Source organism: Gadus chalcogrammus, chromosome 17 (genome assembly GCF_026213295.1).
Source record: "Gadus chalcogrammus isolate NIFS_2021 chromosome 17, NIFS_Gcha_1.0, whole genome shotgun sequence".
NCBI lineage: Eukaryota > Metazoa > Chordata > Actinopteri > Gadiformes > Gadidae > Gadus > Gadus chalcogrammus.
Window position 1 is genome coordinate 6,435,945 of NC_079428.1, and position 22,940 is coordinate 6,458,884.

At 51.9% G+C, this 22,940-nt stretch overlaps 1 protein-coding gene, 1 non-coding gene and 1 pseudogene across 2 annotated transcripts in view; 1 reads left to right on the top strand and 2 right to left on the bottom strand.

Moving 5' to 3' along the window:
* Positions 1-2,196, top strand: part of LOC130369854 (LIM domain-containing protein ajuba-like) — a 9,595-nt gene extending 7,399 nt beyond the window's left edge. Inside the window, exons 6-8 of the mRNA XM_056575430.1 lie at positions 31-82; positions 825-893; positions 1,511-2,196. Of these exons, the coding sequence (XP_056431405.1) occupies positions 31-82; positions 825-893; positions 1,511-1,618 (229 nt within the window). The 3' untranslated portion in view covers positions 1,619-2,196. The remainder of the gene's footprint in view (positions 1-30; positions 83-824; positions 894-1,510) is intronic.
* A 730-nt stretch (positions 2,197-2,926) lies between these two features.
* On the bottom strand, positions 2,927-22,650 carry LOC130370441 (apoptotic chromatin condensation inducer in the nucleus-like; annotated as a pseudogene).
* LOC130370587 (small nucleolar RNA U6-53/MBII-28) lies at positions 20,981-21,090 on the bottom strand. The gene has a single exon (XR_008893076.1). It is a non-coding gene; the product is annotated as a small nucleolar RNA U6-53/MBII-28 (small nucleolar RNA).
* Positions 22,651-22,940: the final 290 nt, after the last annotated feature.

Consider the following 22,940-nt stretch of genomic DNA (forward strand, 5'->3'; position numbering starts at 1 on the left):
ATTCTAACATTCCTTTGGGTTTCCCTGCAGAACATTTGCTCCAAAGTGCGCCGCCTGTTTACAACCCATTCTACCTACTGAGGTATGTTCATGGAACCACTGGTGTTAAACATTAACCCGGTTATTAATGTTGAACTTTCCCTAACGACGATGTAAGGAGGTTGCACCACAGTGTGTTTGTAAAACCAAACTGTCACTCTGCTAAACTCACTAGTCAGTCTTCGAACTCTTGGCCTCCAGTAGAGGTTCAGGCCAGTCTTAGAGGTTTAGTTGCTAAAACTCTGTTGAAATGATTAGAGTTTAATATAAACCTTCCTTGCGGAACCTATTAAAAGGCTTCAGGGCGGAACTAAATATCGGGGTGGTGACTTACAGAAGTAATTTTGCTTGTTAACGCTGATATCAAGTCTTTCTTGTTCTGGCTTAAGAATATTTCAACTAAGTTGCTGGGAATTATTATATTATTATTATTTCACAAATCTTGGGGACTGAGCACAAAGAAACTTTTAAATAAAGTGTTGTTGCTCGGAACATCAAGGCCATTGCAGTAGCTTATGTCTTGTGTATGGGTCATCTTCAATTTAAAAAGCGCTCTGTGTTAAAGAATGAGTTTTATTCTCTATGGAGGTTAATGGGGGAGAGCGTCATTTCCTATCCAATGTAAGGGTCAGTAATCAGCTGTTTAACCAACTAACGGCGAGAACTCAGATCGTCTGGTATCAGGAGATTTCCACTTTGCACTCAATGCACTATTAACTATCACTCTGCCAGTCTGAAGATTGACTGAATGAGACTCGATGTGTCGTTTGTGTGTTTCTTTCCAGGACAGCGAGGAGATCCTCAGAGTGGTCTCCATGAACAAAGACTATCACTTTGAGTGCTACCACTGCGAGGTCAGTACACGCTCACACGCGCATAAGCAAGCACACACACACACCTGAGACCTATGAGACTCTTTCCAATACCTGGAAAGAGTACATGCATTTTCATGTAAATTTCATTTTTCAGATGAAGTGGTTTCATATGTCATTTAGGAGCAGGTAGGGATTAGGCCGTCTCTCTCAAGGATGCCTTCTGGAGTGGTTGGGGGTCATTCAGGTTCAAACCAGAATCCATCCTTAAAAACCAGTCTGTTCTGCCCATATAGTGGCATCTCTCACTTAAGAGCAGAAAAAGGAATCGTCCCTTCTACCATAAACCCCACGTCTTGTCTGAAACCCGTCCGAACCTTTACAGGAGCATATTCAGATGTGCTCCGATCGTGTTGACGCGTCAACCGATCCCCACTGTTCAAACAGAGCTCAAGAATTCAGCTAAACCGTTAACGCGTGCTTAAAGCGGCTGGGGAGTGTCGGCAAAAGTTGTGTGCTTTTGCAATGACGAAGCAAGCTCAGCGCATTCCATTCAAATGTCCTGTCCTGTAGCCGGATAACGGCTAACGATAGCCAACGCCTGCTCCCCTACTGTCGACGTTCCCTCCTCTTATCTCCCTCTCTCTCTCTCTTTCCAGGAGTGTAGGAAGCAGCTCTCCGATAAGCCGGGCTCCCAGTGCTTCCCGTTGGATTCCCATCTCCTCTGCCACTCTTGTCACATGACCCGAGCGTGCGCCACACATTAACGCCCCCCGACCCCCCCCCCCCTCAACGACATACGGGAGTAATCCCGTGCAACGTTCTGTACATAACATTCCATTAATATTATCAACAGCCTGGTCCTATCCAGTCTCTCTTGCTGGGACACATTTCAACTTATTGGGTTGTAAATATATATATTTTATACTGTTGAGGAACACGATACCCACCCATGCCACCATCATGGGAGTGGACAACGGTCTCGCAGACCCGTTTTATCACATGTAACACCTGCTGTATTATGTTTGGTTGTATTACTGTACTATAGTCATATGGGGGGGAGGGGGGGGGGGCAGAGGGGAAAACTACTGCTTTCTTTTTTTATTTTATTTTTTACCTCTTCCACCCTCCCTTGGGACTATGGTTTGCTGGAGAAGAACAATGGCTATTTGCGTAACAGTTTGTTTTGTATATTTAATATTATGGTTAGCAAACAATTTGCACTTAAAAAAAAATGTACGTTTACTGTAAGAGATGTCAAGTGAATCTGTACAAATTGAAAACATTCCTGTTGTCTGTAATAAATTGTTCAAATCAAACCCTGTGCGAGTTACCATGGCGATGGGTCACCCTGTGATCAAGAGATGGCAGTCTTTATGGAAGAAAGAAAAGTCAGTGCCAGTTTTACTCTTTATTTGTACATTAAGCACTTTCAAAAAACATACAGGTTTTCAACTAAAATCGTCAAATATTTCTTTCTCTTAAAAATCATCTTTCACTCTATTTTAAATGATAGACTAGGGAGTTTACCTTAAATATATTGATTGACTTTAGAAATAAAGGGGGCAAGATTTCTTCCATGGGACGGGGGGAGGGGTCAGTGCAACAACATCGATGAATCTGAAGCCTTCTGCAATAAACTCCCCACCTTCCAACCACAACATGGCGGCCTTAAATAACACGCTCAGATTAAAATGCGTGCTGATCCACTGCGCCGAGGCAACACACAAACGGCCCGCTCCCTTTACCAGCAACTATGCCATTTTCCTAGAGTGGTTTCCAGTGTGCCACAGACCTGCCCTAACGTCTAAGGGAGTGTAGAAGGGGGGGGGGGGGGGGGGGCAGATTCAGCCACCCAAGGCCAAATCAAAAGAAAACAAAGAATTGGACAGGTCGAGTAAAACATGTAATAAAAATCAAAGCCTTCTGCTTCTCCCCGAAAGGGGCAAACGCACAAAAAAATGAAGACGAGTCCCCAGGGTTTCACTGCAGGGGCCGCGGAGCCCTCGACGAGGCTCCAGCGGCTTGTGTTCCCCTTGTGGTCGTGGGGCTTCTATTTCGGGAGCAGACTCTCATTACAGACTGCAGGATAAAGCCTCAGCGAGCCCAAAACCACCGGGGCCCAGCGGAGCGGGGGGCAGCCCACTGCGCTCCCTCCGCCGCTGCAGAGCGGCCGACTGCTCTGGCTGCTCCCCACGGGGGCGGGCGGGCGGCACGGGGGTTGTCTCCGGGGCTCCCATTGGCCCTCGGGTTTTCCATTTAATTTTACACAACCCCCCCCCCCCCCCACCCGGGGCAGCCGGCCACGGGCCTCGAGAACAAAAACACTGATTAAGAAACAAAAAAAGGTAAATAAAAAGAAACATTGCGAGTATAAAACCATAGTGATGGGCCGACGCCCACTACACAGCTAAGATTAAACCATTATTCCACTCAAAAACATAAGACCTAACGGAAAGAGAAACCTGCGGGCCAGCACGTCAGCCGGACCCCGGTAGCAGATCAGTGTCGGCGGCAGACAGTAGTCGTGGGGGGGGGGGGGGGGGGGAGCCCGGCAGCTGGGACACAGACGGGCCTCTCCCACCGGACGCACGCCGCAGCCCGACGATGGCGCCGGCCGCGCTCCACTTCTCACCTTCGAGGGCGACACTGAAGGATGGAGGGGGAGGGAGTGGGGGGCTTAGCGCCGCCTACCCCTTGGGTTGCTACGGCTACGGGAGCGACGGCCGCCGCCGCCGCCGCCGCCGCCACCGCCGCCGCCGCCACCCCCCCCACCCGGGGGTCCCCCCATGGCCCCTCCGGAGGGTCCTCTGGGCCGGAACCCGTCCCTCTTCCGGTCTCCCTCCCGCTCCTGGAGGATGTCCGCTCTGCGAGCGCCCGACATCGCTCGGCCGCCGCCCCGGCCACTGCCACCCATACCACCGCCACCCATACCACCACCACCCATACCACCACCACCACCACCCCCCCCTCCTCCGCCTCCTCCTGCACCCCCACCCAGGGGACCGCCCGCCTCCCGGGCCTTCAGCCGCTCCTTCCTCTCCTCCTCCTTCCTCTTGGTGTCCTCCTGCTCCTGCTCCTTGCGCTTCTTCACCTGTGGAGGAGCGGTGGACAACGACGGGGTCACATGACGAGGCCTGAGGCACTGCACTGTGAGGCCTGAGGCACTGCACTGTGAGGCCTGAGGCACTGCACTGTGAGGCCTGAGGCACTGCACTGCGAGGCCTGAGGCACTGCACTGCGAGGCCTGAGGCACTGCACTGCGAGGCCTGAGGCACTGCACTGTGAGGCCTGAGGCACTGCACTGCGAGGCCTGAGGCACTGCACTGTGAGGCCTGAGGCGCTGCACTGTGAGGCCTGAGGCACTGCACTGCGAGGCACTGCACTGCGAGGCCTGAGGCACTGCACTATGAGGCCTGAGGCGCTGCACTATGAGGCCTGAGGCGCTGCACTGCGAGGCCTGAGGCACTGCACTGTGAGGCCTGAGGCACTGCACTGTGAGGCCTGAGGCACTGCACTGCGAGGCCTGAGGCGCTGCACTGCGAGGCCTGAGGCGCTGCACTGTGAGGCCTGAGGCACTGCACTGCGAGGCCTGAGGCACTGCACTGTGAGGCCTGAGGCACTGCACTGCGAGGCCTGAGGCACTGCACTGCGAGGCCTGAGGCACTGCACTGTGAGGCCTGAGGCACTGCACTGTGAGGCCTGAGGCACTGCACTGCGAGGCCTGAGGCACTGCACTGCGAGGCCTGAGGCGCTGCACTGTGAGGCCTGAGGCACTGCACTGCGAGGCCTGAGGCACTGCACTGTGAGGCCTGAGGCACTGCACTGCGAGGCCTGAGGCACTGCACTGTGAGGCCTGAGGCACTGAACATGAGGCATGACCACAGCGTCTCTGAGTCGCGACCGGCTCGTATTGGAGTCACAGCTTTACCGGAAAACACACTTCCTACGCCCGACTTGGATGCTGATTCTACGGCGTTTAATGCGGCAGGAATGGCGTGAGGAATTATTTTGTGCACTTTCGCGGCTGGAGAAGTAAGCAGCCATCCACTAAACATACTACAACCTATGGAAGGGTTAGCAGCGAAGTCAGCGGGAAAGGGCGGAGATCTTTTGTTTTCATAGTGCGAGTCATAAGGACCTCATTGGGCCGCTGTTCTGGCATCATACGGGTGACATTAACGCTCGATTCATGAGTACAGTGAATGCGTGTGTAGCATGCACGAGGACACCGGGGGCGTCGTGAGGGGGGAGGCACCCACCTGCTCTTCGGTGAGGGGCAGCCAGTAGATGCAGGGGGCTGCTTTGGTCTTCAGGAACAGGTCGTCCAGCAGCTTCGCCGGGGGCTCGTCTGGGGGATGGGGGAAGGGGAAACGATTTAGCCAACAGCGTCCACTGTAATGCATTCAGATGTCAAGCCTTAAAACACAGGAGGCCATTGGGCCAAGAGAACTAAACCAATGCAAACGATGTATTGGCATATGGAGCACATCAGCTTGCTGGAGGTTGTAGTAGCATCATAATTTGAAGGGTTTTATTCCGGGGGAAGTACATAAAAACAGGCCTCTCTCTCCTGCTGGAAGGCCCTTAGAGAGACAGTCCATCGGACGCAGTGGAGCCCACTGCCCCCTGGTGGCGGGACCGGGAACAGCATTTCACAGTCCTCAGCTCCTCACCCTTCTTGTCGCTCTTCCTCTCCTTGCTCTTGGCCCTCTCCCGCCTCCTGCGCTCGCGGTCCCGGGATCGGGAGCGCCGCACCTCCTCGCCGGGCTGCCCGAACTCCCGGATCTTGTCGCGGTCCCACTCCCGCTCGCAGCGCGCCTGCTCCCGCCGCTGCATCTCCCGCTCACGCTCCGCCCACTGGTCCCGCACGCCGCCGCCGCCGCCGCCGCCACCCAGGGGCCCGCCGCGCTCCGCCCACGGGTCCCGCATGGCCACGCCCATCGGCCCGTGCTCCGCCCACTGCTCCCGCAGGCCGCCCCCGCGCTCGCGGCCCTTGTCCCGGTCGCGCTCCCGCTCGGGCATCAGCGGGGGCAGGCGGGCGGGAGGGCCCCCCGGGGGAGGGCCCGTCTTCTCCGGGAGCCGCTCCACCTTCAGGGTGCCCCGGTGGAAGTCCAGCTGCGGGCAGAGAGACCGTCAGGGGTCAGTCAGCGGAGCATTTTGATCAGGATTAGGATTTTTTTGGTACAACGATCTCCAAACTAATACACTCGAGTTGAAACCATTACTAATTTTTAAGTATATTTATTTTATCCATTAAATGTTTTAAAGCAATTGGGATCGAACAGCTGGACACATATTTGTACTATCATTTTTTTTTTTCAACCTTTTTTATTTGAACGTTTGTGTATATTTTTAAGGGGACATTTCAAAGTTCTCAGTAACAAAGTGGTTATTTTTTGCAGAGAAATGCTGAACAAATGCATCATGTTAAACAAACTCAAAAATAATCGTTTGAAACATCGTGATTTCAATATTGACCCAAATAATGGTGATTATGATATTTCTCCATAATCGATCAGCCCTCCGTGTGGCTCTGAACTGCTCCACTACAGTCTCAATAACTACAGAATACGGAAGATCTAACGGAAGGCAACACACAAGCATTCGGGTGGCGCTGGAGACCGACGAGTGGGCCGAAAGGGCGGGTCGTGCACTGCAGCCCACGCAGAGGACCGCCTCAAAACAAGACCCCCCTCTGAAACACACATCAGGAGCCCGGGTGGGGAGGCAGACGTCTTCCGTCTATGGGGGGGGGGGCTTACCTCATCCTGCTGGGAGAAGTCCACGCTGAGGACCTTGGGGTTGCTGGGGGGCCACTTCAGCCCGTGGAGGGCCGCGCGGGTGGCCTGCGCCTCGTCCGTCGTGGCGTACTGTGTGGAAGTGAAACAACAACGCTCAAGTCCCAGGAAGAGGACGGTCCTTGTTTCCCCGAGGCACCGGGGAGGGGGTCCGGAGCCGCGGGGAGCTGCGGCGAACGGGCCCCCTAGCTTGGGGCGCGGACCGGAGACCAGTCTGGAGCAGCAGGGATGGAGCGACCGTTCAACGGCCAGCGGGCGATCCGGGTTTAAGTTGTTTAAATGTCAAAACTTAAATGTTTTTATTCAATGTGAAACTATGAGATTGAACATCTCTTTTCCAAGGGAGTCCTGGCCTTTTGGCCAGGACTCCCTTGGAAAAGAGATGTTCAATCTCAATGAGAATATTGCTTATAAAATAAAAGGTCAATAAAAAAATAAAATAAAAGTGAACGGTGGATCTAGGAATTCTGACTCGGCCCACGACTTTCTAACCAGGTTGGGGGTATGATGATATTCGATCAGGGGGGTGACGGAGGGGGTCTTTGGGAGGAAGATGGCGGCCACGGGTGTGAATGGGTTGGTAAAGCTATAGAGGGTCGACGGGAGGGAGGGGGGGTACCCACCGTGACGAAGCAGTGGGACTTGATCTTGTCGATCCAGAAGCCTTCCTCCAGCACCGTGCCGGTGCGCTTCAGCAGCTCCTTCAGCTGGCCCAGGGTGAAGGGCCTCACCTGGGGAGGGACGGACAGGTCAGACCAAGAGACACACAGGGGGGGGGGGGGGGGGGGGAGTCCATCTACAATCTAACGCATTGATCAGTATGGGCTTGTACCTTGGTGAAATAAAGTAATGTACTTATTGCGACGCTTGCCTTGATCGTAAAGATACAGTGGTCGGATGACCAAAACATGAAGTGCGGAGCGTCCCCCCCCGACCCTAGAATGCCTCGGTGCAAAAGGTCCGCAATGGGACGATCTCAAACTGCATTACGGACAGGACACCGGGAGCCCGGAGCGAACAGCTAGCTAGGAGCCTGACTGCCGTAAGCGAAACAGCTAAAAAGGCTAGAGGCTAGGAGTGGACGGCTAGCAGCTCAAGGCGAAAGGCTAACGGGCTAACTTCCGATTGCCGCCGGCTCACCAGGTTGCTGACGTGGACGATGGCGGAGAGCTTCCCGCGGGGCGGCGAGGGCTGCCGGGGGGCCAGGGCGGCGCCGGCGTCGTCGATGGTGACGGACATGCCCGACTTCTGCTGGCTGATGGATCGCCGCACGACGCTGTCACTGGGAGTGACTGGGGGGGGGGGGGGGGCGAGAGACAAAGGGATAAGGCGTGAGAGAGAGAGAGAGAGAGAGTTGCAGGAACGCAGATCGTGAGCAACAGAGAGCCGAATAAGACGGAGACATTTCTATAAAAAGAGAGAGTGGGCGAGAGAATGGAGGAGGACATTCCTTCCTTGGTCAAAATATTGAAGTACAGATGGGTGACTGTGGCCCGACACACCCAAGAACTTTGTTCTCTGGTTCGATTAGATGAAAACCTAACGCATGATCTTCGCTCACAGCGAATCTAAGCGCCCTCACATTCTGCAGTGGTTCATTCGTTTTAAAATTACCTTTGAGACAAAGACCATGGAGAACCGGCAAAGTAATCAATTCTCTGCTACACTGGCAGCCAGAGAAGTGAGATAATAAGATAGGGAGGTGGGACCCGAGTCCTGAAATCCTGTTGAAAGCCCAACTGCTGTGGTCTGGTGGCCCGAGTTCTCCCGACCAATTAATAGATGCATACACAACAATTTTAATGTTAGACCCATTTGAGAACCTTTTTAAAATGCGACGCATCTGGTTTGATTGCATTTTAGTCAGGGTACCGTTTATGGCAGGATACTTTCTAATTCGCCTATTTTGTGAGAAGATTGAGATAACGATGGCTCTAGTCACACAGCCAAGGTGATCGAGTCTGGTTTTCCCCGCGACACATCGCTGTAATTCAGAGTGGGGATATCTGCTAAATATATCTTGCCAACTTAAAAAGGAGACATATCTTACCACCAGGGGTGAGTTTGACTAGTCATTACAAGCTACTCTGTAAATCTGCCTCACAATCACAGGTGGGCGTGTCCACCTAGATGCGTGCTGGATGGATCAGTCTACCAGCCTACCCAGTGGACTGGAGCAAACGTTGCTCGTCTACCCGTCACACATCTAGGTGGACACGCCCACGTGTGATGTCACGTGTGATGTCACGTGTGATGTCACGTGTGATGTCAGAAGAGGCCGGTTCTCCAAACGGCTCGTAACGGCTAATCCCACTCCCACCCGGTGGTATGACGTGTCCCCTTTAACACAAAGGGAGCCCATCCTGACGCCTCGCTCCCCGCGTGCTGCCTCTACCTTTCTGGGCCTCGGCCTCCTGCCGGGCAGGGCTGTGGCGCGGCGCGCCTGCGTCCTCCGCCCGGGTGCTGCTCCTCCGCCGCTCCTTTGGGGCCTTGCGCTGCTTCTCCTTCTCCAGCCGCTTCTGCTGCTGCTCCTCCTCGTCATGCTCCTCCTCCTCCTCCTCCTCCTCCTCGTCGTTGTCGTCGTCTCCGTCCTGCGGCGGCTGCGGCTCCCGCCCGTTCTCCTTCCCGTCGCCCGGGACAACCTTTGTGAGAGGCCGACGGTTAGAGTGACGCCTTCCCGTCTTACTCACTATTCAGTTAAAATGTATAAATAAGGTGACATGGGCACGGCGATCTGATGGGTTTAAGCTCGTTGGTTATGATACGAGCTCGCCGATTGACACGTCTCCCGAGGAGCGTCGGGAAATGTTAACATACGTGGATGACCTTCATCTGCTTCAGCGCAGGTTATCAGGCGGTCAAGCGTGTAGGACTCAACGTCCACGATGTGAAACGCTTCGTAAACGCACATCTTGTAGAGTAGAGAAGTGGCACACGAGAATCCCCTAGTACCCCGAGCCACCCCCTACCTGTTGTGACGGTGCGTCGGATCTTGAGGCCGAGGTCGTGGTCGGCCCGGCCGTTGTCCATGCCCTGGCTCTCCTCCTCCTCCTCCCCAGAAAGATGCAGCTCCTACGGATGGAGGGTCCACCACGCCTCCTGGGGTCATCTTGATGTCCGGGATCAACGACTACGAGAACATGAGGGGGAAAAAAACAAAAAAGGTGTGTTGGTTTTCAGCGGTACCACGGTATTGTTTTACCCTGAAACACAAATGGAGAGGAAGTGCAGGAAGAGATGTGGCCACATGCAGCGGCTTCACCTCCTTATCAACTAGAGCTCTCTCCCACTTGTCCCCGGACACCGATGAGGTCATCGGTGTGGGTTAGTCAAATATATTGCAACACGGCACTAAAAAGTAGAAGCAGAAGACACCGGTAGAGAAAGCCCTCGTGTGATTGGGTGCAGGAGACACCGGTAGAGAAAGCCCTCGTGTGATTGGGTGCAGGAGACACCGGTAGAGAAAGCCCTCGTGTGATTGGGTGCAGGAGACACCGGTAGAGAAAGCCCTGGTGTGATTGGGTGCAGGAGTCACCGGTAGAGAAAGCCCTGGTGTGATTGGGTGCAGGAGTCACCGGTAGAGAAAGCCCTGGTGTGATTGGGTGCAGGAGACACCGGTAGAGAAAGCCCTGGTGTGATTGGGTACCCAGGTGCGGGCTCCTTACCTGAGGGAGTCTGTGGTGATGCTGATGGACGGCTTCTTGTGGTGACGGCCGCGCTGGAGCCCCACCTCCTCTTCCTCCCGGCGGCGGTGGCGCCGCCCCCGTCTCGGACTCGACGGCCGTACCCCCCGCCGCCGCGGCGTCCGCCGGTGGGTGGAGACGTCTTGCTGCCTGTGATGGGGGGGGCATTGGTTACACTCACGAATCACGGGGAAACAGAGAGCCCGGCCTGGTGGATGACCGTGATGAAGCCGCCTACTCTTAAAGATCCGCTGCCTGCCTGCATGACACGACTATGATGGCGCCGCCTTGAATAAAATGAAAGCCAAGAGGCTCAAATACCATTAATGCAAAGTAGAAGCAGGTTCTACCTTTTTTTTTTGTTTGTTTTCAGACTCACAGTGCAAGCTCACCTCAGAGGTTGAGTATACATTTACATGAATTATCATAACTAAACAGGACTATATGCTGCATCACCTTACATAATTCTTATTATACACAATAAAAAAATAAAAGGAGAACCCATAATTATTGTAAGTGCTTTATAGAAAACACAGTCTGTGGCAGTCATAAGGTCCAACCCGCCGAACGATCTTCATCTTTGAGCAAGGCATCGGGATGCTAGGCTTTGCGAATGGTATACTCACTGTTAAGGGAGATCTTCCGGGCAGCAAAAGCCTTAGGAGTTGTGCTCTAGAGGAGAGAAAGAGAGAGAGGGAGAGGAAGAGAGGGGAAAAACAAGAACCCCCGTGGGTGTGGGATGAGATGAGAAGTTGAGTCTTGAAGGAGGCTCAGTGTAAAATAGTTCAGGTCTAATAAAAACCGAGCAGGTGAGACGGAGTGGAGGAGGAGAGGTCAGGTGTAGGGGGGAGGGGGAGAGGTTATAAACTATGCACAGGCCTGGCCTGCAGCTTCCAATTAAATTACATCTACACAATACTGATAACAAATGATTGCGTGCGTGGGGTCAATACTGAGACTGCAGACTGCACATTTCCACCTTCCACCTCTGCCTAAAGACTTTGATTTAAATTAATATGGAGTGTGCATGCATGCGTGCGTATGTGTGCGCGCACCACCACAATGAGGATACAACCACGATCCTGTCGTACAGTAACAATATCAGCTTCTAACACACTACTCAACAGGAAGCCATTAGCCACGAACCGACCCATTAAAGAACGAGGGCACCTACAGCCTAGATGCGGGGAATTATTATTTAATTCATACGATCAAATCCAAAGCGACTCTAGGGTTGCGTGCGTGAGAGACGTTAACTGTGTAATAGCGGCATGTTGATGCTCTGCTAATCCTAGTGCAAGCCTCCGGTAACGTGAGCCGGCCGTCTCCCTGCGAGAGTCCCCAGGTGGAGCCATCGACCGGTGGGAAGGGAAAAACCAGACACCCCGGGAATGACTAGCAGACGGCCTGGCTGTGCCGCGTGTGCGATTTGTTTTGGGCAGAGGTGGAAACGCAGAGCTGCAGGACGGACTCAAATCAGTCAGTGCCCCAGCGAGTCCCAGTGAGATTCTAATAAAAGTTCAAAACGTATCTACTCAAAAAGGGACTCGGGTAAAAAGGCATGAAAAGTGGACGTTGGCATCTACTATAAAAGAAGTACACCTGATAAAAATGTTAAGGGGGGGGAAAAGGAAATAAGTCAGTCTTTACATTTCTGAAGTATATGTAAAATATGAAGAAAAAAATGACAGGTCATTTCTTGGTACCATTGACACCTGATCCTTACTGGCTCTGCTAAGGCCCAACCGCATGGCTACTGTATCTAGGCAAGGATCCAATCAGAGAAGGCACTGGGCAGAGGGCAGGGCTGGATTTGAGTGTGCTGATTGGCCGCCAGGCAGGAACTGATCATGGGATATGACTTTCTTGAAGGGGGGCGGGGGATGTTCTTGATTGACTTGTCGATGAGCGAGTCATATTAAAAGTCTTTCGGGGGGGGGGGGGGGGGAGAACTGTTCCACTGGCCCGGGGATTCATTCCCAGGGGGAGTGTTTCATATCTGCAGTCTTTTAGGGTGATTAGGTAGACATGAGGCAAACAAATCGGTTTCCAATAGCAACAAAGTCCAATGTCATTGTACATCCTCCGAGGAATTGTCCGTCGTTGATCAATTGCTACTGGTTGGAGCAACGCCCACGTATCCATAACACAAAGAGATCATGATTGATGGGTTTATAATCCTTTGATTGGGATGATCTAATTATAAAGTCCAGTGTCTCTCAAAAGTTCCCTTGTCCTCTCCTTTTAGTCAAGGTGTCACACAAAATGAAGTGAGGGCTTTGCTCTGTCTCCAGGAACAAAAGGTCGGATTCCCAAAACCTCCCAGAGTCTTCTTCATGCTGTAGCCTGGGTATGGGTGAAGGTCTGGTTCGACGGTGGGGGGAAAGGTACCGCTAGGAGCCGACGTCGATAGCCTCCTCTGTTAACCGCTCTCTCTCGCGTGTTGGTGGGGAACGCAGCGTGGAGCGCGCAGCCCTCGGTTCAGTTCATCGGCGCCCCACCACGGATGGATATGCAGGGAGCAGTGGGAGGCGAGGTCGGGCTTTAGTGGGGTGGTGGCAGGGAAGGCCAAATCTGTCGTTTCCGTTACATCACACCACACACACACCCACTTGGACTGGATCTCTGGTTGTGTGCATCTCAAGCTCTCTTTACCACCATCATCATCATCATCATCATTGATCGGACAACTCAATTTTCAAATCAATATCTTCGTCGCCATGGTAGATGAAGGGTGCAGCAGGGCAGAGGGTGTAGCTCTCCCTCTGAACAAGCAGGCTTGGCTTGTTTCTGTCCAACGTTTACAGAACTGAAGGGGGAGGGGCTTCTCCAGAGGCGTTGACGCCGTGGGAGGCAACGTAGGCCGGAGTAGCGCCTAGTTGCCGTTTGCTCGGCCGTGCTCTCGGCCCGTGTGTGGATGAGGAGACGCCCGTTGGAGGAGTTCGTCCACAATACAGCTGGTGGGTGTGGTTAACGGGGGGGGGGGGGGGGGGGGGGGGGGGTGAGGAGGTGGGGGACGTTTGGAGACAGACACGCCCCCACCACTCTGCTGCCATCTGCTTCGTCAACCGTTCATTCCAGTTGAACTTCTATTGTCGCCCGCCAACACCGCCTCCCTCCTGCAGGAGGAGGCGGTTACTCCAGCAACCGAGCTGCTGGGAGGGGTTGCCATGGATGCAGTGCGTGGGGACAAGACGCGGGCTCCTTTGGTTCCTTCTGGCACTGGCCACGGCAGGTGGGGGCACCGCAGCCATATGTTGGCCGGCGCCCTGCGGGCTCAGGGCCGGGGCGGGATGGGGGTTTGTGGGGGGAGCAGATTAACTCGTGGTACCGAGTCGGGTACCATGGAGACGCTTGGGCATGGCAGGGCAGGAGGTGTAGGAGGTGGTGGAGGAGGAGTGGAGGTGGTGGTGGTGGTGGTGGTGGTGTTGGTAGTAGTAGTAGTAGTACGTAGCAGGTACCAATAGGGACAATGGAAGAGGCATGGGCACCTTCATAACAAAGCAATCAATGGGGTTTTAAAAACAACAGTCACCATTACAAAATATACAGAGGAGAGACATTGAAAGAGAAGCGGGACAGAGGGACAGATTTGCAGGGAAGAGCAGTGGAGTAAAGGGGATGAGGACAGTGAAGGGTGGTCTTGGAAGAAACGTATACATCTATTGGCACACATGACCATTAGCATGCAAGGAAACGCACATGTTTTTTTAAAAGCCTGCATGCACCTATATTGCGTTTATAAACCAAGATATTATCTTTTACAAAAGGAATTTTCTGTTGAGAAAGATTTGAAAGAGTTGACGTCACTGTTTTGCAACCTAATGGAGGCAGCTAATTAATGGACTTGGGCTGTGCAGAAGTCTGTACACAGTAGTGTATATAATATATATAGTAGGCCGTGCAACTAGACCGTTTAGGTGTAAAATATAACCCAAATATGGGGATTTATGTTATATAACTGATCCTAGAGACAAGTTAATCAATACCTACCACACACACACACACACACACACACACACACACACACACACACACACACACACACACCCACACACACACACACACACACACACACACACCACACACACACACACACACACACACACACACACACACATTGTTGAAACGTTAAGGAAAAAATAAACAGCCAAGTGAGCGTGTCAGCAGGTTAGTTGTGAATGGTTAGTGTGGAGGAAATGACATGATAGGCGTTAGTATAACGCCGCCTACGCCCCGTGCACAAGTCCAACTCCACCCCCGCCGCGGCACTTCTCAGGAATACTAAAGACTCAACGGACCGAAATACATCGGAGTCATCAAATCCCGATCCTTTCCTAAAACGTCTGCAATGTGAAACCAAGTAGCACATTACCCCACTAATGTGCTTGTTAGTCTAATTTCATCCGTCGACCATTATCCTTCCCCTCCCACTACCATTCGAGCCTCACTTCTTCTACTACCGCTATGATTTTGAAGCCCACTGAGAAGCTTACGGTCATGATAGGTACTACATCCTAACTAAGTGGTGGGGGCCGTGGCAGCAACAGAAGGGGACTGGCCGGTTTAGGGGTGGGGGGGTTGGACTTGAATCCCCGTTTCCCGCTTAAGCCAACCTGCTAGAGACCCGGCCCACGTCTCGCCCGCCCTCCCAGTGGCCTTACCTCCTCCAGGCCGCTGCCGTTCGCCGGCTTGGCCTCGGACGCCGGCTCCTGGGCCATGGCGCTCTGAGTGTCTGGCTCCGCCTCCTTCGCCGGGGCTTCGCTCGACTCAGACACCTCCCTGGGAGGGGGACCAGAGAAAGACAGGGGACCAGAATGAGCGGCGTGGGAGAGGAAGTATACCACTGGTGGTCGTCAGACGTGGGCTTTTGTGGTTGATAACGAACAGTAGTTTCCTCAAAACAGGCCAAAACTTTCATTATATGTCACACACACACACACACACACTAATTCCCCCGAGGGGGATCATGAGAGAGAAGCAACAAGACAGGAGGAATGTGTAGGACATGGCACGGGAGACCCAGGACGAGTCCTCGTGCCAGGGATGTGGGTCACTTGAGCTATCTATAGCCCGGCCAGCTGACACGACAAGGACAAAAATATGAATCAAAACAATACGGAGTCCGATGGCAGTGCACCTGGACAGAGTGGGGACATGGACATGCAGAAATGGACACTATGCCATTGAAAAGCAATCTCGACCAACCAGGCGAGTGACAAATTACACCATCTTGGAAGGCATAATACAAAACACATCATCGTGGACTAAGAAGCTATTGAAAATGTAATTGTTCTTAAGCCTTCATAGCGTTAAAGTATCAATTGTTTAATTGCGGTTGAACTGATCATTAAATATAAAGGTTATAAAAAACATCTTTCCCATCGAGAAATAATTAAGTCCACCTCAACATTAAACATTCAACATTAAATCGGACAAGCAAGCAGCCACATGGTTTGTGTCCGGTGTCAAGGGAGACTGCTGCGCTAATTAGAAATCCCAGAGAACCAGCTGTGGAGGTGTGGTCGAGGCCTGAGAGGATGTCACTCTGGCCCAGTTAAGATATAATGATCCCTGGGCCAACTATGATGAACAAACTTAATAATCCATTTTACACAGGTGATGCACTACGATGCTGAGCTACATCTGGGTAGGACTGGGGTCACCTACAATCCGACATCCAGGGGAGAGAGTAAGGGACGTTATCAATCTAATAGGAGAATGTTATACACACTGACCACCAAAAATAAACCTTTGCATATTGCAATATGTGATGTATGAAAGAACTTGTCTCATAGGTTTTACTTTATACATAACCTTCGATTAGATGGTTATTTAATTATCCATGCATGTGGCTTTTAGACTTCAATGTCAACTAAGCTACAATCAACCGACAGTTATAGGATGGGAAATCCCATGCCTCCACCTTTTAGTTATGATGCTATTCAAGTTTATATCCGACAGACAATAGGAAAAATGCAATTTTCTAATCACAGGCCTACGCTATTAGCAAAACTGAAAAATCAGGTTTGTGTGTCGGTCGGACTTCTCGACGTCATGTAATATCGCCTGTCATGAAATTTTGGTAAAAATTAACCTGAAAATGGAGAAGTGTGTGCGTGTCTCTGAACACCAGGAACACAATTGGTATAGTTAGAAACAAGCAGTGGTATCTCTCCAGTTACACTGGGTATTTGGTTATTATCGTTGTTAACGTTGTTATTTCTAAACGATTCATGACATCCAAGGCCCCGTTTCTACTGATCGAGTTATTGACCCGCGGCGAAGAAAAAAACAATTCAGCGAATATATAAACTTCACCGCAGCTCGAGGGATAAAGGGCATGACTAGCAACCCGAAACCTCGTTAGCTTGATCTTACCCGCTTTTGTTGGCTTCGGACAGCATATTGCCGGGCCCTAAACCCGGCAAGGAATGCTCCGTCGTAATCGTTTATTCCGGTTAGGCGTATATTGAAATTGGCGACGCGAAACACTCGTTGCCTTTTACACTGCGGCGGTCTCAGAGATGCGATGCATGCACGACGGCCATGTTGGCTAGCGAGATTGTAAATTAAAAGGAGAAGGAGAGAGTGAGGCGAGGACCGGCTTCTTCTCAGTACCACGCCGTGTTGGAGGCTGTCGCATTGAACGCCTGACCAGAAATACAGCAAGATCGATGTCATCTGAATAAAGCGTTGTTGGCGTGCATGCTCCAGTGATTAGCGTTATCTCGTAGTAGTCAGCCAACTTTGTAACGAGTTGATTTATATCTTAAAATCGCTACATATGAATTGTATCATATCTGCACATTTTCCCAATTAACACGTTTCATGACAATAATGCATTTCGAAATGGATGAAAAATAATCCTATCTCATTGGCATACAACTGTTCTATTTTAACAGAGACACATCCTCCTAACCCCACTTAAGTCAAAACCCAGGGTCTATCATAAACAAATATTTTATCTCAATCACATCAATGGAGGCAGAGCCGTCTATCAAACGGAAAAATGCAAAGCTGAATGCTCACACTAATGTGCCATTGAAAAGGCCCATTCATAAGAGTCAAAGAATCAACAGAAATCTGGTGTAATTGGAATAGGTTTGCTTTTGCTCTTGTCTCATTACCTGTTTACTCTTCCCTGTAAAGAGATACAGAGGCTGTAGCCAAGAGTTTTGACAGCATAAGTCAAAATTCTGTGCTATAGGCACATTTTCACCATTTCTAATATATTATTTCTACATTACCTAATAAGAGTTTAAATATATCCAACAGCTACCCACTTCACTGTTACTGCATTCCTCCATCAAACAGACCAATCGACATTGACCAAGTTTAAAAAGTCCAGTGCAAATTGCAATTCACACACAAAGGGTTCTGCCAATTTTTCCGGTAGTTCAACCTCAGCCTGAGGCCAAACACAACCCTGGGGAAGAAATGTTTAATAGTAAAACATCGTGACAACGGCCCTTAAGCAGGTGCTTAAAACCAATGCAACTTGACAGGGGATGCAGTTTTAAGTGTCTGCCCCAAGGAAATATGCATCTCTCCATAACCCTTGGTACACATAATGTCTAACGGGATGGCTATGTTGGTGTGTTTTATTTGTATTCAACGGTCACATAAAAGTGTGTGTGGCAGGGCAATGTATAGTTTAGTGTATGTTTCATTGATAGTGGCATTTGTAGTGGCTGTCCCCGTAACAATTTGACCCTCATACGTTTTTGAACAACGTGTAAAGTATTTTTCTTTCAATTTTCACTTTTATCTATTAAAACCGTTGCCATTTCATGTGTGATTATCCTTTGTGAATAATCAGTTTTTTTTTCTAAGTTAAGATACAATAAGCAACCTAAAACACCTTGATACATCTTCTATTTTTACGTTTTGACACTTTTTTGATGATTTTACATTTAGTAAGGCTACAAATATTCTATACAATTCTGGCCATCATAAACTATTCAGATCTGCACTGTCGTTGAGTCGGCATGCAAACTAATCTAATGCAAAACATATTCTTTAACCAATCAGATGTGTTTGATCCCAACCATTAGCCACCATGTATTGCACTGCTTAGACATAAACCTCCGGTTCCAGAACATACAAGAGGCCACTTGGGCTAGATTTCCCCTGCTCTGGCTTCTATGCCTATGACTACAGATGCAAAATAACCCAGTGTTATATCGTCTGCAGACAATTTTTTACTCTCTCTTCTTCATTTGTCTTCAAACCTAAGGGTTTAGAAATGGGTGAACCTCTTTTCTAGGATAACTTTAAACAGACAGGCCTTAAAAATGGGCTTGAAACTAAGTAGTGGACATAGATGACTCCACCGTAAAAAGGGAAAGTTGACCTACAAGAGCCGGATGGAATGACCATCCAGCGGTACTGCTGTGGGCGCCATTTGGATCTGTGTTTTTATTTTTTGGAGAAAGTGATGATTATGACGGACCTTTCTGCCTTCTGGCGTGGAGTCGCTTTCTCCCCGTCCACGCTGGTCTTCTGCTTCTCCTCGGCTCCCTCACGTCCGTGGCCAGCGCTCTGCAAGGTGCATGCGGTTAACATCGGTGGCAACAGCATAGCATGAGAGAGCTGTTCCAAAGGTTTTCTGTAGCAGGACAGGTGAGTGAGTAAAACCGCTAACCTTGACTAGCTTGGCAGGTGGGGGCTTCTCCTGCGATGAGGTGGAGGACTGGGACGAGGGCGAGGGCGAGTCAGACCCAGAGTCCGAGTCCGACGAGGACCCGGAGTCCCGGACAGTGATCACCACCCCGCCTCGTGGCGGTGCCCTGATGGGCGGTGCCCTGATGGGCGGTGCAGCGGAGTCGGTGGACACGTGAGGCCTCTTTACGGTCACCGATGGCGTGACGACAGGCGCCTTCGCGAGGGCAGCCTCGCTGTGGGCGGAGTCCGTCTTTGGCTCCGCCTCCTCTCCTCTCCCAGTGGACAGGGTCGTCGCCGCGGCCGCGGCGCCCGCCCTCGCTTCCATGGAGGCAGGTGTCTCTCGCCCTCCGCTACTCCCTTCCTGTCCCGCTCCTCTCCTGGCCGCCTCTGCGCCATCTTCTGCTGCTCTCCTCCTCCTCTCGGCTGGTGGACTCCACTTCCATCTTCTCCGGCTCCTCCCTCTTCTGGGGTGTTTCCTTCTCCCCCGGCCGCGTGTTCCCTGCACCGTCTCCGGTCCCCTCTTCCTTCTCTGGCCCTCCGTCGGTCTCCCTGGGATCAGGGGGCGGGGGGGCCAGCTACTGCTGCCGCCGAGGAAGAGGAGGAGGAAGCGGAGCAGCGCCACACCGTGCCCACCGACATGTCCACAGCCTCCGGCTCCCCGGCCGCGGGCTGCCCCTTCTCGGCGTCCATCCGGTGAGCGAGCTGGGCCAGCAGTCCCGCCCCCCGCCGCTGGGTGGGCTCGGGGCTGCTGGAGCGCGCGCTGGAGTCCGAGTCGTCCTCCTCGTCGCGCTGGCGGCGGCGGGCGGCGGCGGCCCCCTGGCGCCCGCGCCCTGGGGCTCTCCCCGCCCGACCCCCCCGCCTCCTCCGCGTTGGGCGGGCTCTGGGGCGTGTCGGGGAGCGGGAAGGACAGCTCGGGGGGCGGGAGGGAGGCGGGGTGGGGTGCCGCAGCTGCATGGGGGGCGGGTGCGCCTGCGGCGGCGGGATGTGCTGCGGGGGCTGGAGCTTGCGTCGGGAGCGGGAGGCGGCGGGCGGGGCGCTGGCGTGTGCCTGCTGCTGCGGCTGCTGGGGCGGAGCTGGGCGGGGGCCCGGCCCGACTTGACCTGCGCCCCCCACCTCCTCCTCGTCGCTCTCCTCGTCGCTGTCGTCGTCGTCGTCCCCGTCGTCGCTGTCGTCCCGGTCCCGGGCCCCGCCGCCGCCGCCATGGCCGAGCGGCTGAGGTGCAGGACGGGGTGCGCGGACCCCGGCTCCGCGGGGGCCGCGCCCTCCTTGTCGGAGGCCCGCTGGGGGACGGCGGGCTGCGGGCCCTGGCGGTCCGGCTGGCCCAGGACGCGCACCGAGAGCGAGGCCACGGCGCGGGGCGGGGAGGGCTCCGGCTGGTGGCGGGCGTTCCACAGGGGCCAGGTGCCGGGGGCCCCCGGAGCCTCCTGCAGGCCCATGCGGAGGCCCGGTGGCCCTCCGGTTCCGGCCGAGCCATCACTGGCTGAGGGGCCACTGAGTGACGCAGCTGAGTGAGACAACGTCATAGAGAGGACCACTGTTTAGAGAGCTGAACAGAGACACTGGGTTGGTGTTTAAAAACGAGTATACAATCTGACACACATGACGGCGTTGGGAATGAAGATGCGATGGATATTTATAGTGGCTTTTAACGAAGCATCTGCTAATGGAAGGACCACTGTGCATCCACCGCCTTACATTATGAGGGTTTTCCTAGCTGCCTGCTACTTCCACATGTTTAAGTCTTTTACTTTATTAAGATGACCAACCGTGTCCAGTGGGTCATTTCCTTCAGAGGGCTCCTCCTTTCCTCTGCTGCGGAGCTCTCTGTTAGGGAGAGACAGACCGGGAGAGACAGACCGGGAGAGACAGACAAGGAAATAATGTTAAAAAAAATACACACACAATATATGCATGAACTAGATACATTTTTTCAATCTTAAAGAAATTAAAATAATGTAATGTTCTGTAAAAGAGTGCTTCTCCTCAGCCCACTTGTACAGTGAGAAGGTAGGTTGAACTCACGTGCACCAGGCAGACACACATCTGACCTGGAGCATCGGTATTAGCATGGCGGAATCATCATCGGAGAGCAAACTTACAGACATGTTAGGGGCGGGGATCGAACCGGGTGATCATGGAGTGAAAGGCCCCTGCTCTAACCACTAGGCTATCATTTGATATATAGGCTGCCATCTTTAACAGGCATTTTATATTGTGCATCTGTTGAATTGATTGACTTATTTAAGAATAGGAAAACTTCTAAAATACAATATGATTATGTATTATATATTATGATTAAGAATGGTGATTCTTACATTTTCAAGAAATCAATACCGTTTTCCCTACTGCATAACAATCCAAGCTGTTATCGATACCACTATCAATCATTCTGTTATAAAGTGGAAAGACGAGACATCAGTAAATTCATAACAGAACTGGTATTTATTGTATTGTTTAACTGTTTATCCGTGCAATAACTTTGATATATCAACTGAAGGAAATTCAATAAATACTTTAAATAAATAAATACTACAAACAAACATAACTATGAGAAAATCTATCACAAGCAATAAATGTCCAACACATTTTTTTTCCAACGTTAAAGAAAATAAATGATACATAAATCAACTAAATAATAATAATAATAAATAATAATAATAATAATAATAATATGCTTTACATAATAAAAAATATAAATTTTCTAGAGCTCTTTAGAGTTGTGCACGTCTGCCATGTCAGGCGTGCTCCAGGCTCTCTGCTGGCTGAGGGGGTCCCATCCTCTCCACAGGGGCAGAGGATGGTTGAACACAGTGGTAGCTGTGAGGGGGTACAGCTAGCAGAGGCAGGGTGGCTCTTTTCCCCACCACCAGAGGACAGGGTCTCCGGCCATAGGGATGATCCAGGGCAGGCCTCTGTACAGCTGGATCTCTTGATAGGCCGGCTGGAAAGTCTGTCGCTCTCGCTCCTCCACGGCGGTCTGACGCTGAGTTGGAGGGGACCGCGGTGACTGCCAGAGGAGGGATCTCTTCTTCTGGGATCAGTGTGCCATCATCATCATAGTTTTTCCATCTAGTTTAGACTGGGTTTTTGGATTGTCTGTGCCGTTAAAGTAGCATTAATAATCGTTTACTACTTTACAATCCAAAAACCCGGTCGAAACTAGATGGAAAAAGTGTGCAATTCAAAACTTCTTCGCCGCCTACAGAGTTTGTTATGTACGATCATTCAAAAACCCCATGTTATGACCCATAGACGTTTGACAGAGGGAACCGGGAGCCTCGGAAGCGGGAATAATTCTTTAGAGGTCTGTACTGAGCTTCCTTGGTTGTGTAAAGGCCGTCCTTGATGTTGGGGAGTTGGGACCTCTCCTGCTTCTGTAGCGTGGGCTGCTATGGCTGCCTTCTCCAAATGATCCAAGCTGAAAGCTCTGTCACCCCTGGATTTGGACCTGAGGTCCATCGTGGTCACCTCTTCCAGGAACCTCTGGATGTTGTCCTCCGGGTCACTCCCAGAGAGGTCGGTCCAAACCTTCTGCTTAATCAGACACCAACGGAGAACGGAGCGGTCCTTCCGTTCTGGACGGATCTGACCGCAGGAGGAGCTTTTCTTGCTTGATACACACGGTGTAGAGGTGTACAGGGCCTTCATTACCCAGATGAAGTGCTTGCATTAAGTATACCTCGGGTGGAGGGGGTGATTGTCCAACAACGGCAGCCGGAGTTGGTGGTGTTCAGAGTCGAAGACGGGCAAAGGTGCTACCTTTACTTTAAATGATGCGCTTCGTTGAGGTGCTTGAGGATTTCCGTTGGGTTCCTCCCCTCTTACAAGGTAAGCACCTGGAGCATGATTGCCATTTCATTTCCTCCTCATCTTTGACCTCACTGAAATGTAGCCACGCCTTTGACCGCTTTGCCCACTCAGCCTTGCTATGAAGCAAT